Consider the following 14,593-nt stretch of genomic DNA (forward strand, 5'->3'; position numbering starts at 1 on the left):
TTAACAAATCATCTTTTTGGCTGGAGGCCATATGCTGAATGACGGAAAACCACTTGATGAATCAAATACATTTTATTGAACTCATCCTGTCTTCACGTAACATCCATAAATGTTTACTATCCTCGATATCGTGGCTATCAAACAGATGTAGGAGAACCTTGATTGATTTTCACCCCTTCTCTCTCCTTACGGAACATGCTGAAATCAACTCCAACATCACAATCATCTTCCCATCTAAGATCATTCGATTCCATGAAAACTTTAGCAGGCAAAAACATAAATGCAATGCTTGTTTAAACATAAAGGTACATATAGGCTGAATGCATTACTAAAAATAAAAAAAAAGTTGTTAAAGGTATAAGAGGAAAAGTACTAATTGAAGTACAGAAAAGTTGATTTTTGGCATTCAGTTTTTGCTTTAAACCTTCATGGCCTCTCATTTATTTCTGTAACTACCACATAAAACACTTGCTGCTACAACAAGCTGTTGCCAAGTGTGAATCACATATAGAGAATCTCCATCCTACCATATATAATCCACACAAGCACCATTCATCATGACATGGAAATAACTTTTTATGCTAGTAGGTGGTTTAAAAAAAAATCAAATTGCACATTTGAAAATACCATTTCAATTGAAAAATTATTGCCATCAGCTTTATTGATTGGAAAACAGATAGGAGCGATTTAAAGATATATGGATGGACAAAAGGACAAGCAATTAAAAGAAAGCAAAAGTTACCAATCTTAGAACAGACACTGTGAGAAGGAGAGCTTTAACAGACATGCTGGGTTAGACTGAACACACTGTTCATTCACTGCATCCAGGAAGAATCAACAGTTGACATGGATATTAAGCAAACAAACTGGAAGCTTTCAGAAGTTTTATTAAAAAAAGATCTTGGTTAATATTTTGCTGCATCATTGCAACAGACAAAAATGATGCGTTGAGAAGTGATTTAAGAATTTTCTCCAAAGCAACTTCATACTGATTAAAGTCTGAGAATTTTGTACTCTAAAGCATAGGATATGTGTGATTTATTTTCAGCTCTCCCAGTTTATGTGCATCACATTTAATAGTGGAGAGAAGTATTTTCAGTTTCAATTCATTCACAGGATATGATAAGGCCAGAATTTATTACCCATCTCTAATTGGTCATAAGGAGGGATACTGAGTCATTGCAATACACGTAGTGAAGGCACTCAAACAGTTCTGATGTTGGAAGATGTATATTGTTATTGGGTGTTGGTTTAATTCAGTTGGCTGGATGGCAGGTTTGCAATGCAGAGTGATGCAAACAGCATGGGTTCACTTCCTGTATGGATTGAGGTCACCATGAAGGTTCCACCTTTTCAACCTCATTCCATGGCTGAGGTGTGGTGATACATACCACCAGCTGTCTCTCTTTATGGTCCTCTGGAACTATGGTGACTTTACTTATTGTTACTGCTGCAAGATTGTGCACCTCATCTCTAGTTTAAAAACAATATGAATCATTAATAAATCCTACATCAGTTATTCTGTGATTTGCCAATTTCACATAAATGGGGAGTTAGCCAGCTACTGCCACCAAAAATTTACAAAATTTGTTTAACACAGCGTGCTTAGTGTTCAGACAGAGAATCTTGATCCCCTTATTAATCAAGAATGTATCTATTCTGTTAATCGTTGGGATTTCTATTCAAATCTCAGAAATGAAAAATCAGTATCAAACTCACTGCATCAACCAGTCATTCCCAAAGAGGTGTTCATGATATATTTAATACTTGGAGAACATCCTATCATTATATTTCTTGCTAAGCAAAGTGGTGAAAGGTTAAATGGGGGTAGGCAGGAACTGGTGATCAGATTAGCCATAATCTTATTGAGTGATGAAGCAGGATTGAGGGGCAATCTGGCCACCTCTTGCTCCTAATTTTCATGCACATAATGTCAAAAACATAAACAGTAAAAGAAAGCTGAATGAATAGAGTGGTATCAGATGATTGTGCACCTCAGAAAAGCAATGGCCAAGTGGCATTGTTGCTAATTTGTTAATCCAGAAATCCAACTAACCGTCTGGGGACTCAGATTCAAATTCCACCAGGACAGAATTTGAATTCAATAAAAATCTGGAATTAAGGATCATGTCTAATGGTAATCATGAAACTATTGTTAATTCTGAGGGAACAAAAAAAAATCTGGTTCATTGAAGCCCTTTAGGGAAGAAGTGCTGTCCTTTCTTGATCTGGCCTACGTAGGACTCCAAATCCACAGAAATATCGCTGAATCTTAACTGCCCTCTAGGCAATTAGGGATAAGCAATAAATACTGGCCTGGCCAACGATGCCCGCAATCTGTGAATGAATTAAAAAAAAAACCCACGTAATGGCCTTTTGATTTCAGTTCACAAATTTTGGGGATGCGTTAAATATGCAAAGTGTTTCTTTGTCGAAAAATGAGGGACAACTGTTTTGTTATATTCTTGTGACATCTGGGCTTTAAAAGAGAAGGAAAAAACCGCATCTTTACAATTAAATGTTTCATTGAAATGGAAGGGGTATTGTTAAATTGCATTAATCTTATCCAGTGAGTGCATTAGATGTAAAAGTTAAAATGCATCAACTATAACAACACTGTTTATTTCATTAATTTCTATTCTTAGCTGCATGACATTGCTTGTGCTTTTTTGTCCCCCTTTGCACAGTGTATCCTAACCATTGCTTCTTCCTGTGCTCTTCTCCATTCGCCATACATCAGTTGTCGCTGCAGATTTGCATTCAGCCTGTCAAAATAAAGGGGAAGCAGACGAACACTCTGTCGATATGCTGAAGGGGGTAGAGAAGGCCTGCGCCGAGGCCACATAGGAAGAAGCCTGTCAGAAGCAGATGCAGCAGTAGTGAATGGATGCTCATAAGCTTTTGATGTTTGTTTTAGGTATAAACAAAACTTGGTGTTGCGCTGGGAGAACTCAGGTAAAGACAGACTGTCCAAGCTAAGACTGTGTTGCAAAGGTGGCCAACGGGCTGGCTGCAGACAGACACAAAGCAGATTAAAGCAGAAAAGCAGCATGAATCAGTTTAACAAAAATGTGAGACTATTACAAATGACAACTAAATATGCAAACCAAAATTGAAGCCAATGCTGCATGTCAAACATGGAAAATGGAGCTCAATTTCATAGTACAATTTAAATAAAGGCTGTGTTCCACAAATAAAATTTACAACCACAAGCATCAGCCATTTCTAGAAGAGAAAGGATTCAATGTGCTACCTTTTAATAATAAAACAAATATTTCCTAAATACACTACAAATAAGTCACAAATATAATAAAAGGTATGACCATTTGGATTTGTATACAAAATTGAAGGAGTGCAGCGTAGGTTCACGAGGTCAATTCCTGGAATGGCGGGATTACCTTACACTGAAAGACTGAAGCGACTGGGCTTGTATACCCTTGAGTTTAGAAGATTGAGAGGGGATCTGATTGAGACATATAAGATTATGAAAGGATTGGACACTCTGGCAGCAGGAAACATGTTTCCGCTGATGGGCGAGTTCCGAACAAGAGGACACAGCTAAAAAATAAGGGGTAGACCATTTAGGACAGAGATGAGGAGAAACTTCTTCACCCAGAGTGTGGTGTCTGTGTGGAATGCTCTGCCCCAGAGGGCAGTGGAGGCCCAGTCTCTAGATTCATTTAAGAAAGAGTTGGATAGAGTTCTCAAAGATAGTGGAATCAAGGGTTATGGAGATAAGGCAGGAAGAGGATACTGATTCGGAATGATCAGCCATGATCATATTGAATGGCGGTGCAGGCTCGAAGGGCTGAATGGCCTACTCCAGCACCTATTGTCTATTGTCTATATACAGCTTGCAGAAAAACAACGTAGAATTGTACCCCCTACTGTCAATGTTCTTCCAACTGAAGTGCATCCTTACACTTCTCTGCATTGAACCTCATCTGCCACCTGTCTATCCATTCCTCCAACTCACCAATGTTCTTTGGGAGTTCCACACTGTCCTTCTCACAATTTACAATTCTTTCAAGTTTTGTACCTTCTGAAAAGTTTGAAATGGTCCCATGTATATCAAGATCCAGATAATTAATGTATATCATAGTATGAACCTACATTAAGTAACCGAGTGTATTAAAACAGAGAACAGTTCTTGATTAGTAATGGGATGAAGGGTTATTGGGGGAAGGAAAGAGAATGGCTGTTGAGGAACATATCAGCCATAATCAAATGGGAAAGCAGATTTGGTGCGCTGAATGGCCTAACTCTGCTTCTACATCTTATGGTCTTGCAGTTAAACTAGCTTTGTCAAATAAAAACCTTCTTTGTATCTTCACACACACTGGTCAGTTTGGATTTGTGATTTTAAATAATCACTTTGGAAATGCCAGGCAATATAAATTAATTTAAAGACTAAGTTGTGTCTTTATAGAAGTATCTCAAAATTGCAGTAGACAGTCTAGCTTATTTGCTTTGAATTGAGTTCATTAATAGTTAGCACATACTTGATAAAACACTGCAGGAACAATCCATACCATTTCAGCATGGATTTCCAAAGTGGAAATCATGTTTAACTAATTTACTGAAGACACAAAGCAGATTAAAGCAAATTTACTGAAGTTATTTTTGAAGAGGCAGTTAGAAAGCTGAATGAGGGTAATGCTGTTGATGTAGTATACATGGATTAAGGTTTAGACACAGTCCCATACAACATACTTGAGGGGAAGTTTAAGTCACGTTATAAGAAGGTTGGCAAATTGTTTGAGTGATAGGAAACAGACAGTAATAGCCAATTGATATTTTTCAGGCTGGAGGAAAATTTGGAGTGGAGTTCTTCAGGGGTCAATATTGGAACCCTTGCTCTTCCTGATATACATTAATGATATGGATCTTGATGAACAAGATGATACAAAACTTGAAAGATTTGTGAGAAGGACCTCCCAAAGAACATTGGTGAGTTGGAGGAGTGGATAGACAGGTGGCAGATGAGGTTCAATGCAGAGAATTGTAAGATGATGCACTTTCATTACAAGAACATTGAAAGACAATAGAAAGTAGGGGCTCTCAGCTTTACTAATAGGTGCATGTCATCAGCTGTTAAGTCCCAAGTTCTAGGATTTTTTTTTGCCTCCCAATTGCCTCTGCACATCTCTATTTCTGTCCTGTTTTAATGAAGTTGCTTAAAACTAATCCACTGAACCAACCATTTTATTATTTGTTGTAATATTTCCCTTCTGTGACTCAATGTCACATTTTGTTTGGTAATGCTTATTTAAAGTGATTGGGAGGTTTTAATACTTTAGAGGTGCTCTATAAATACAGGTTGTTGCTGCTATTGAGTTCATAAAAGCAAAACTACCTAAATATAAAATGAAACTTTGGAGATAAGTCGTTTGGGATTTTCCTACCAATGACAGTCAAGCCTGAAAACAAATACTTTAAGGCATTCTTCCACTAGTGCTAAATAAAATATAATTACAACTATTATGTGTTACTGTACTTAGGTCAGATGAACATTACCAGTTTTAAAAAAAATTATATTTGTAGCAAACATTCAAGTTATTTAGTATCTTAGTATAACCTAAAGCGATTCAAGTTGTCACTATCCCAAGCAGTGAATCGAACAAACACCAACAGATCAGCATGATATGAATATTAGATGGTTTTAAATAGTCCAGAAAACTAGGTGTATTGGATATTCACGATACCTTTGGAGGGGCTTCATCTGATCCTCCTGAATCCCAGGAAACTGTGATTTGCCTTCTCTGCTCCATTCTTACTCTTTCTTCCTGTTGCACTTTCTCTTCTTCCAATATTGTACTGAAAGAAAGAAGATAATGCTTCGTTTATCTTCAAGAAAACAAAGTGAACTGACTAATAACTGGGAATAAAGGACCAGGAATAGGTCAATCAACTCACTCAGCCTGCTCCACCATTTAATACGGATCGAACACTTCAATTTCTTTTACCCACACAATGCCATAACACTTTACGCCACTGGTAATCAAATATCCATCAACCTCCACTTCAAACTTATTCATAGGGTGAACTTGCACAGCCCTCTGGGGTAAAGAATTCCGAAGATTCACCACCGTCTGAATAAAATAAAATTCTCACCTCAGTCCTAATTGGCACCTCCCTTATTTTAACTTGTGTCTACCAATTATAGACTCTCCTACTAGGGGAAACATCTTATCTGCATCCAACTTGTTTATCCCTTGAAATATTTTGTAGGGTTCAATAAGATCATCCCTCAATCCTGTTATTTTAGAAACAAGTCCAGTGAACCTCAGTGCACTCCCACTATGGTAGTATTTTTCCTCCGATTGGGAGACCAAGCCTGAACCACAGCACTCCAGGTGCTGACTAACAAAGCTCTTTCACAATTGAAGAAAGACCTCACTACTCCTGTGCTCAGACTCTCATGGTAAAGGCTAACATTCTGTTAGCTTTCCTAATAGCATGGTGCACCTGCATGTCAACCTTCAGTTACTTATTGGCAGACACTTAAGTTGCTTTGAATGTCTATGCTTTCCAATTTCTCACCACTTAAGAAATAATTTGCAATCTGCTCTTCCTACTACTATGGATAAACTCACATCTTTCCACATTATATTCCATTTGTCATGTTCCTGCACAATCACTAACCCTACTCAAAACCTCTGGAAAACATTTTGCATCTTCCTCACAAGACACATTGCAGCTTAGCTTTGTGTCAAATGCATAACTGAGCAAATTTCATGATAACTTACAAAGTGAGGTAAGAGTGACCATCCCTGGCATCAGATCATCATTTAGTATGTGGCAACAAGGATCTTTAACAAAAGTTGATGGCAATTAGGAGGAAATCCCTCCATTGATTGGAGTCATTGAATGGTTTTAATTGTTGGAAGTTAATCATCTCAATCCCAGGATACTGATGTTGGTGCTGCTCAGGGTAGCTATTTTCTAATCAACCTTTTCAGAGTTATTATTTCACGCCTTTGGAATGTCCTACACCAATAATCTTTAACTACTTCATCAATGACCATACCTCCTCTCTGAACACTGCACAATGTTCAGCACCAATTGAGAGTCCTTAGACAATGAAGCAGTCTGTGTCCATATGTAAAAAGACCTAGACAATATCCAAACTTGGACTGATTTGTAACAAATAATATTTGCACATGAAGTGCTAGGCAATGACCATTTTCAAAAAGAAAGAATCTACCTATCTCCTCTTCACAGTTAATCATTGAACACTGCACTAACAACATCCTGGAGGGTACCAATATTATAACTGATCTGTTCTTTCAATATTTCCTCTATAACTAACTAACGTTAATATTAAAAAATTTATTGGAAAAGACGAGGAATCAAGGTAAGATTCATGATTCAGTCTGGCATCCCATTACTGGGAAACCTTGGGGACAACAGAAATCAGCACACATCAGAATTGATCACTGATCGGTCACCCCCATGCTGCAAAAAGCCAACCAAAGCTAAGAGGGAGTTTAACACTATGACCTCACAACATGTACAAAAACAACCAGTAAGAAAAGTTAAAATCTGCAGGGAAAGATGAGGGGGCAGAGTTGTAAAGCCCAACATGGCGCCTCTGTGCGGTTAGTCAATGGCTCGAGTTTGAGCAGTGAGGTTCGAGAAAGGATTGCTCCCAGAGGGGAGACACACCATGAATGCTCACTTGGTAGCGAACCACAGGAACCCCTGGTCCTGCAGGCACAACAAGCGGCTGGAAAGGCAAATGGAATGTCTTTGTATATTGTGAAGGTAATGGAAACAGAATTAACGTTTTGAGTCTGGTGTGACAAAGGTTTGACCAAGTACCATACCGGACTCAAAACGTTAACTCCGTTTCTCTCTCCATAGATGCTATTCCCCAAGCATGCTTATTTCAGATTTCCAGTAGTTTGCTTTCGTTAGCATATGTTGAGATGTCTTTTATCCATTTAAGCACTTGTATGAATAGCAACTTTTTAACTTTTGACTCTTTTACTCAGAATACAACCTTAACTGCAATGACTGTTTATTCTTAGAGAGCGTTGTGCTGGAAAAGCACAGCAGGTCAGGCAGCATCCGAGAAGCAGGAAAATCGAAGTTTCGGGCAAAAACTCTTCATCAGGATTATCAGGACCTGGGGATTTATCCACATTCAATTCTATCAATTTTCCCAACACCATTTCTCTACAAATATTGATCTCTCTCAGTTCTTCCCTCTCACTAAATCTTGCATTGTCCAACATTTCTGGTATCTGATTTGTGTCCTTTTTTGTGAAGACAGAATCAAAGTATGTATTCAGTTGCTCAGACATTTTTTTTGTCCCCTGTTATACATTCTCCAGTTTTTGTCTGTAGGCGACCTCCATTTCTAATTAACACTTTCCTGATGAAGGGCTTTGCCCGAAACGTCAATTTTCCTGCTCCTCGGAGGCTGCTTGACCTGCTGTGCTTTTCCGGCATCACACTCTTGACTCTGATCTCCAGCAGCTGCAGTCCTCACTTCCGCTAACTGTTCATTCCTGTCTGGCACAAAACCAAAAATTGGTAAGAGGGCCAATCCATGGCTTACAAAGGAAATTAGAGATAGTATTCAATCCAAGGTAACGTACAGATTGGCTAATAAAAATAATAGGTATGAGAATTTAGAATTCAGCAAAGAAGGACCAAGCGATCGATTAAAGAGGGAAAAATACAATACAAATGTAAGCTTGCAGGGAACATAAAGACCGATTGGTGAAGACAAATGTAGGTCTCCTACGGACAGAAATGGGAGAATGTATAACAAACAAAAAAAAGGATGAGTAACTGAATACATAGCTGAAAATGTGTTGCTGGAAAAGCGCAGGTCAGGCAGCATCCAAGGAACAGGAGAATCGACGTTTCAGGCATAAGCCCTTCTTCAGGAATGAACACTTTGCTGAAGAAGGGCTTATGCCCGAATCGTCGATTCTCCTGCTCCTTGGATGCTGCCTGACCTGCTGCGCTTTTCCAGCAACACATTTTCAGCTCTGATCTCAAGCATCTGCAGTCCTCACTTTCTCCTCCTAACTGAATACATACTTTGGTTCAGCCTTCACAAAAAAAGAACATAAATCAGGTATGAGAAATGTTGGACAATGCAAGATTTAGTGAGAGGGAAGAACTAAGAGAGATCAATATTTGTAGAGAAATAGTACTATGAATATTAATAGAACTGATAAATCCCCAGGTCCTAATAACCTACATCCCAGAATACTTAAGGAAGTGGCTCTAGAAATAGTGGATGCATTGGTGATCATCTTCCAGGATTCTACAGGTTCTGGAGCAATCCCTGCAGATTGGACAGTAGCTATTGTCACTCCAATATTCAAAAAGGGAGGTAGAGAGAAGCTAGCGAATTATAGACAGTATGTCTAATATTGGTAGAAAATTCTCAAATCCATTATTAAGGACTTTATAGTGGAGTATTTACAAAGTGGTGGCAGGATCAGACACAGTCAGTGTGGATTTATGAAGAGGAAATCATGCTTGACAAATGTGTTTGAATTCCATGAAGATGTAACTAGTAGTCAAGAGGGAGCCAGTTGGTGCAGTTTATTTGGACTTTCAGAAAGTGTTTGACAAAGTCCTACATAAGAGATTAATTTGCAAGATTAAAGCATATGGGACTGGGGGATGTATATTGAGATGGGACAGAAAATTGTTCAGCAGAGGGGAAACACACAGTAGGAATTAATGGGCTCTTTTCAAATTGGCAGGCAGCAACTAGTGGGTGCCACAGAGATCGGTGCTGGGATCCCAGCTATTAACAATATATTTATTAATGATTTGGACGAGGGAACAAAATATAACATCCTGAAGTTTGCAGATAATATCAAGTTGGGTGGGAGTGTGAATTATGACGAGGATACAGAGATCCTTCGGCATTATCTGGACAGTAAGAGGATTGGGCAAATCAATGGCAAATGCAGTATAGTATGGATAAATGTGAGCTTATTCACTTGGAAACAAAAATAGGAGGTCAGATTACTGAATGGCTGTAAATTGGAAGAGGGGAGTGTGCAGTGAGACCTGGGTGTCCTTGTGCACCAGTTACTGAAGGACAGCAGATGGTAAAGAAGACAAATAGTATGTTCACCTTCATTGTGAGAGGTTTCGAGTACAGGAGCAGGGATGCATTGTTGCAGTTATACCGGGCCTTGTTGAGGCAGTTTAGGTCTCCATTTCCGAGGAAGGATGCTCTTGCTCTGAAGGGAGTACAGCGAAGGTTTACTAGACTGATTCTGGGGATGGCGGGACTGACGTATGAGTTATGGCTGTTTTTGCTGGAGTTCAGATAAAGAGTAGGGGGGGGAATCTCATAGAGACTTATAAAATTCTAACAGGACTAGATAGGGTGGATGCAGGGAGGATGTCCCTGATGGTGGGTGTGTCCAGAACCAGGGGTCACAGTCTGAGGATTCAGGGTAGACCATTTAGGACGGAGATGAGGAGACATTTCTTCGCCCAAAGAGTGGCGAGTCTGTTGAATTCAATACCACACAAAGTAGTTGATACCAAAACATTGAATGTTTTCAAGAGGTGGCTAGATATAGCACTTGGGATGAATGGGGTCAAAGGTTATGGGGAGAAAGCAGGATTAGGCAATTGAATTGGATAATTGTGATGAATGGCGGAGCAGGCTCAAAAGGCTGCATGGCCTCCTTCTATTCCTCTCTTCTTCGTTTCTATGTAATAATTTTCTCCATAATAAATAACAAGTGATTTACATGACCTGCATTATTTTGGGCTGATATTATGATAAAATTTATTATGTAAAGTCTTTATACACAAAATACCATATCTTAAGCTGTAAGTGTTACAACATAGGAGTAATCAGTTAATTGCAAAAACGGCCCACACAGATTTTCTAACTTCATCTAAGCTGTGGCATGAGATTTAGAGCAAATCTATTTCTATTACTTTAGAGTTAAAATAACTCATAACAGAAAAAGAACTCCTCACCAACACCACACGAAAACAATGATTCTGTGAGAACAGACTTTGAGAGCTTCAAATGGATATTCCATACAACTTTAAAATAAAAACTTTTAAAATATGCTCACATTGATATTGAATAGGTCAGAGTACATTTTATAATCAATATATTAGCTGGTTTTCTACAAACTCAGGCCTGAGGAGTGGGAACTCAAAACCTCAGCATCAGAAAGAACCACCTTGTGTATTCATCATATACAAAGAAATCTCAGATTCTTTTGATGAAAATAAGTATTAGAAATGTTCAAGTTTTTGAGATTAATTAACTCATAGTCATGTGATATCCTGATAACCTCCCATTCATTCAATAAATTAGGACATGCCAAGTTGACTGTTCATTTCAAGCATTTTAGGTCTTTTCTCACAAAGGCTGGGTCCAGTTCACATAGGACTTAAGCATGCATTAGAGAGCTGTCTCTTGTCTTGTTGCCTTAATGGCTTATTTTCTTCCTTGATAACAAAGTCTTTGATTGCAAAAGACTTCATGATTAAGTTAGCCTCATCTATTCACAGCATTCATTCTGTCTACTGATTCAATTTTCATGACACATTTATGTTAATTTGCTAGGCTAATTATTCAACTATCCAAATTACAAGTGATAAACAGAACTCAAGACAACCGGTTACAAATGGAGTTTACCCAAAACTACACACTTACATAACATTCTCTAATGCTTACTGGAACTCAAAAATGACAATCACCGTACCAAGAAACATGCAATTACAATAAATGCTAAATGTCAAAGAAGCATTGTATTTATCTCACAGGAAATTAGTTACCAAAACATGCACCTGCACGCAAGGAATTGGGATTTACTTTGCTATTCAAAAAGGGCAGAAATATGCATATATCAATTTCAAAATTTTCAACCATGTTTCATTACAGCCCATTCTTTGATCTGAATTAAAATGAGTGATGGTGAAGATTTTCTTTAATGATGTGGCGACACATTGCGTGTGCAGCAAATGAGTTACACAGCATTTGAAACAAGAAATGGCTTTAGGATTACCAGAGTTCCACAATACATCAACATATGTACCTGTAATATTATACAACAAGTGAAACATTTAAGTTGGTTTGTAGTAATATTTAATTTTAGTATCAAATTCAATGCAAATTTATTTTAATTTAAAAATTACACATCAAGTTATAGCCCAACAGGTTTATTTGGAAGACTAATTTTTGTTGTTGTGAGTTTTAACTTTGTATACCCCAGTCCAACACCAGCATCTCCAAATCAATTTATTTTAATACATTAATGTGAAAAATGTCAAGATATTTAAATACAAGTTAGCATTTCCATCAATGCATTTTTTCCCCCAAAAGCAGTTACTTTCCGAGATAATTCGACCGCCCACCAGTTCTTTGTGAAACTTATTCTCCAATGAGGGTATCATAACCAAGTTTGAGCATGTCACAGTTGCACAATCATTTTTCAAGCATTAGTAACGAGCCAACAACCAATAGCGGGAACATTAGCTGACCCTATTCCCCTCTTCCAGCACTAAGGCAATAAGGCCAACATGAACACCTAGAATCAATTACATCTTATTCTGGATAACTTCTGGGAATGTTCCTCGTCTCTATGACTCAGAACCACAGCATATGCCACCAGGGCCAGGGAGATGGGTGTGCAGGTGAAGCCATATCCTGGGAACTGTGCATATGGGGACCTTGTGTCAGGCAGCACTGCCCCTTAGGATTTTGGGTTCATCTTATTTGTAAGGCCCAAGTCAATTATTAGCTATAGAGTCAAGGATACATACAGCATGGAAACAGGCCCTTCAGCCCAACTTGTTCATGTTGACCAGGTTTCCTAAACTGAACCAGTCCAATTTGCTTGTGTTTAGCCTGTGTCCCTATAAATGTTCCCTATTTGTGTTCCTGCCCAAATGTCTTTTAAATATTGTAATTATACGCACCTCTGCCACTTCCTCTGGCAGCTTATTCCATATACGCACCATTCTCTGTGAAAATGTTGACAGTGCAAATCTAAAAATATTCTAGTTTTGAAAGATAATTGGAATTTAGAAGAATGAGAAGCGATTTCATTGAAACAATTAATCTCAGTCTGTCTAAACTGCCCATGCCTAGTTTTTAATCAGTTTCTTTAAAAGTAATATTCATTCAAACTGTCTTCTTGTTCATTCTTTGCCAATCACTTTGAAAAATCACCAATTTTCGTATCAGTTTGTTTGCATCAACTTGCTAATTTTATTACATGGCGCCAGCAGATTAATTTGTGTCTCTGCTTGGACTATGTAGCGTCATCCATAGTAATTAGTATCATTTTAAATGCGCCAATTATACATCTAAGCTTTCTCCTTAACCTACCATCAATAGCCTTTAATGGAAAGCATCATGTGTGACTCCACATGTTATTGATGCCTGAAACAAATTAATTTCAAAATAACCGTATAAATGAATATACATGGGTCTGTTACGTTTCTTAAATTACAAACCAAACCATTTTCAAGTCTTTGAGTAAAAGCCTTTTCACTCACATTTATTAGCCTAAGTTTACATTAGCTTGAGCCATAAAAGTAGCCATTAAACCATAAATCCATGATCTCAATTTTGACTTGGTCCATATGGCTATTCTTCATCAAAGTTTTACAACTAACTATAATTAAATAGAATATAATTTAGCTCTGCACTTGCTTAATCAAGTCAAAATGATTAAAAACTAATTCAATCCTGCACCCGTTTGCTGCAGTAGCCTCAAATGTGCTCCCAATAAAACAGTGGACAATTTCTGGTGCTCAAGATCTGCTTGTCCTGGAGTGAGTGCCCAGGTGCATGGGGCCATTTGGTTTGACAGTAAGGGTATACTCGGGATGATGTATCTATCTTTGCCTTAAGCCACATTATCATCCTCCCATGCTGATGTGCTTATATAAGGACTTTCCATTTTGCTTTTAAAGGACTCTCCCTCAAGGACAGTTGAAACACATCCATCTACAGTTTGTAGCAGCTGCGATTAAGTCTCAAGTGTTTATGCATTGTCCGCCTCCACCCCCCACCATACACAGTGAGATGGTCTAACATTGCAAACCCAGGCATTATATGGTTCAATTCACAGTCTGTGCAGTTAGACTTACTGAGATGACATGACGGACTCCGAGGGAACAAGTTGGCCGCAAAAGCAACAGCAGCTGCTTGCATGGCCACCAGAAATCCACAATCTGACATGAGACTTTATGATAGAAAATAGGGAAATGGCAGAGATTAATAAGTACTTTGTGTCTGTGCTTACAGAGGAAGACGCAAAGAGTATCCTTGAAATAATCAATATCCAAGGATCTAGTGAATTTGTAGAACTGAAATAAATTATTATTAGAGAAATAATAGTATTGGAGAAACTAATAAGACTGAAAGTTGGGAAATCTGTGGGTCTTGAAGACTTTCACCCTAGACTTTTGGAAAAGATGGCTACATAGATGTGAATGCACTGGTGATCATCCTTTTAAAATTCTAAAAGTTCTGCAATAGTGCCTTAGATTGGAAAATTGGAGGAAATCAAGTAATTACAATAGTTATAGCCTGACATCAGCAGTTTGCAAATGTTACAATCCATTA

At 38.1% G+C, this 14,593-nt stretch overlaps 1 protein-coding gene across 23 annotated transcripts in view; it reads right to left on the bottom strand.

The window, feature by feature from the left end:
• The window catches only part of LOC140476938 (focal adhesion kinase 1), a 556,498-nt gene that overhangs the window by 53,681 nt on the left and 488,224 nt on the right, over positions 1 to 14,593 (bottom strand). For 15 of the 23 annotated variants that reach the window (XM_072569910.1, XM_072569911.1, XM_072569912.1 and 12 more), the window contains 2 exons: positions 5,706 to 5,817; positions 2,699 to 3,010 (listed from right to left, as the gene is read on the bottom strand). In XM_072569910.1, the coding sequence (XP_072426011.1) occupies positions 2,699 to 3,010; positions 5,706 to 5,817 (424 nt within the window). The remainder of the gene's footprint in view (positions 1 to 2,698; positions 3,011 to 5,705; positions 5,818 to 14,593) is intronic. The other 8 variants (XM_072569921.1, XM_072569915.1, XM_072569916.1 and 5 more) reach the window with 1 other exon arrangement.

Source organism: Chiloscyllium punctatum, chromosome 5, assembly GCF_047496795.1.
Source record: "Chiloscyllium punctatum isolate Juve2018m chromosome 5, sChiPun1.3, whole genome shotgun sequence".
NCBI classification, from domain to species: domain Eukaryota; kingdom Metazoa; phylum Chordata; class Chondrichthyes; order Orectolobiformes; family Hemiscylliidae; genus Chiloscyllium; species Chiloscyllium punctatum.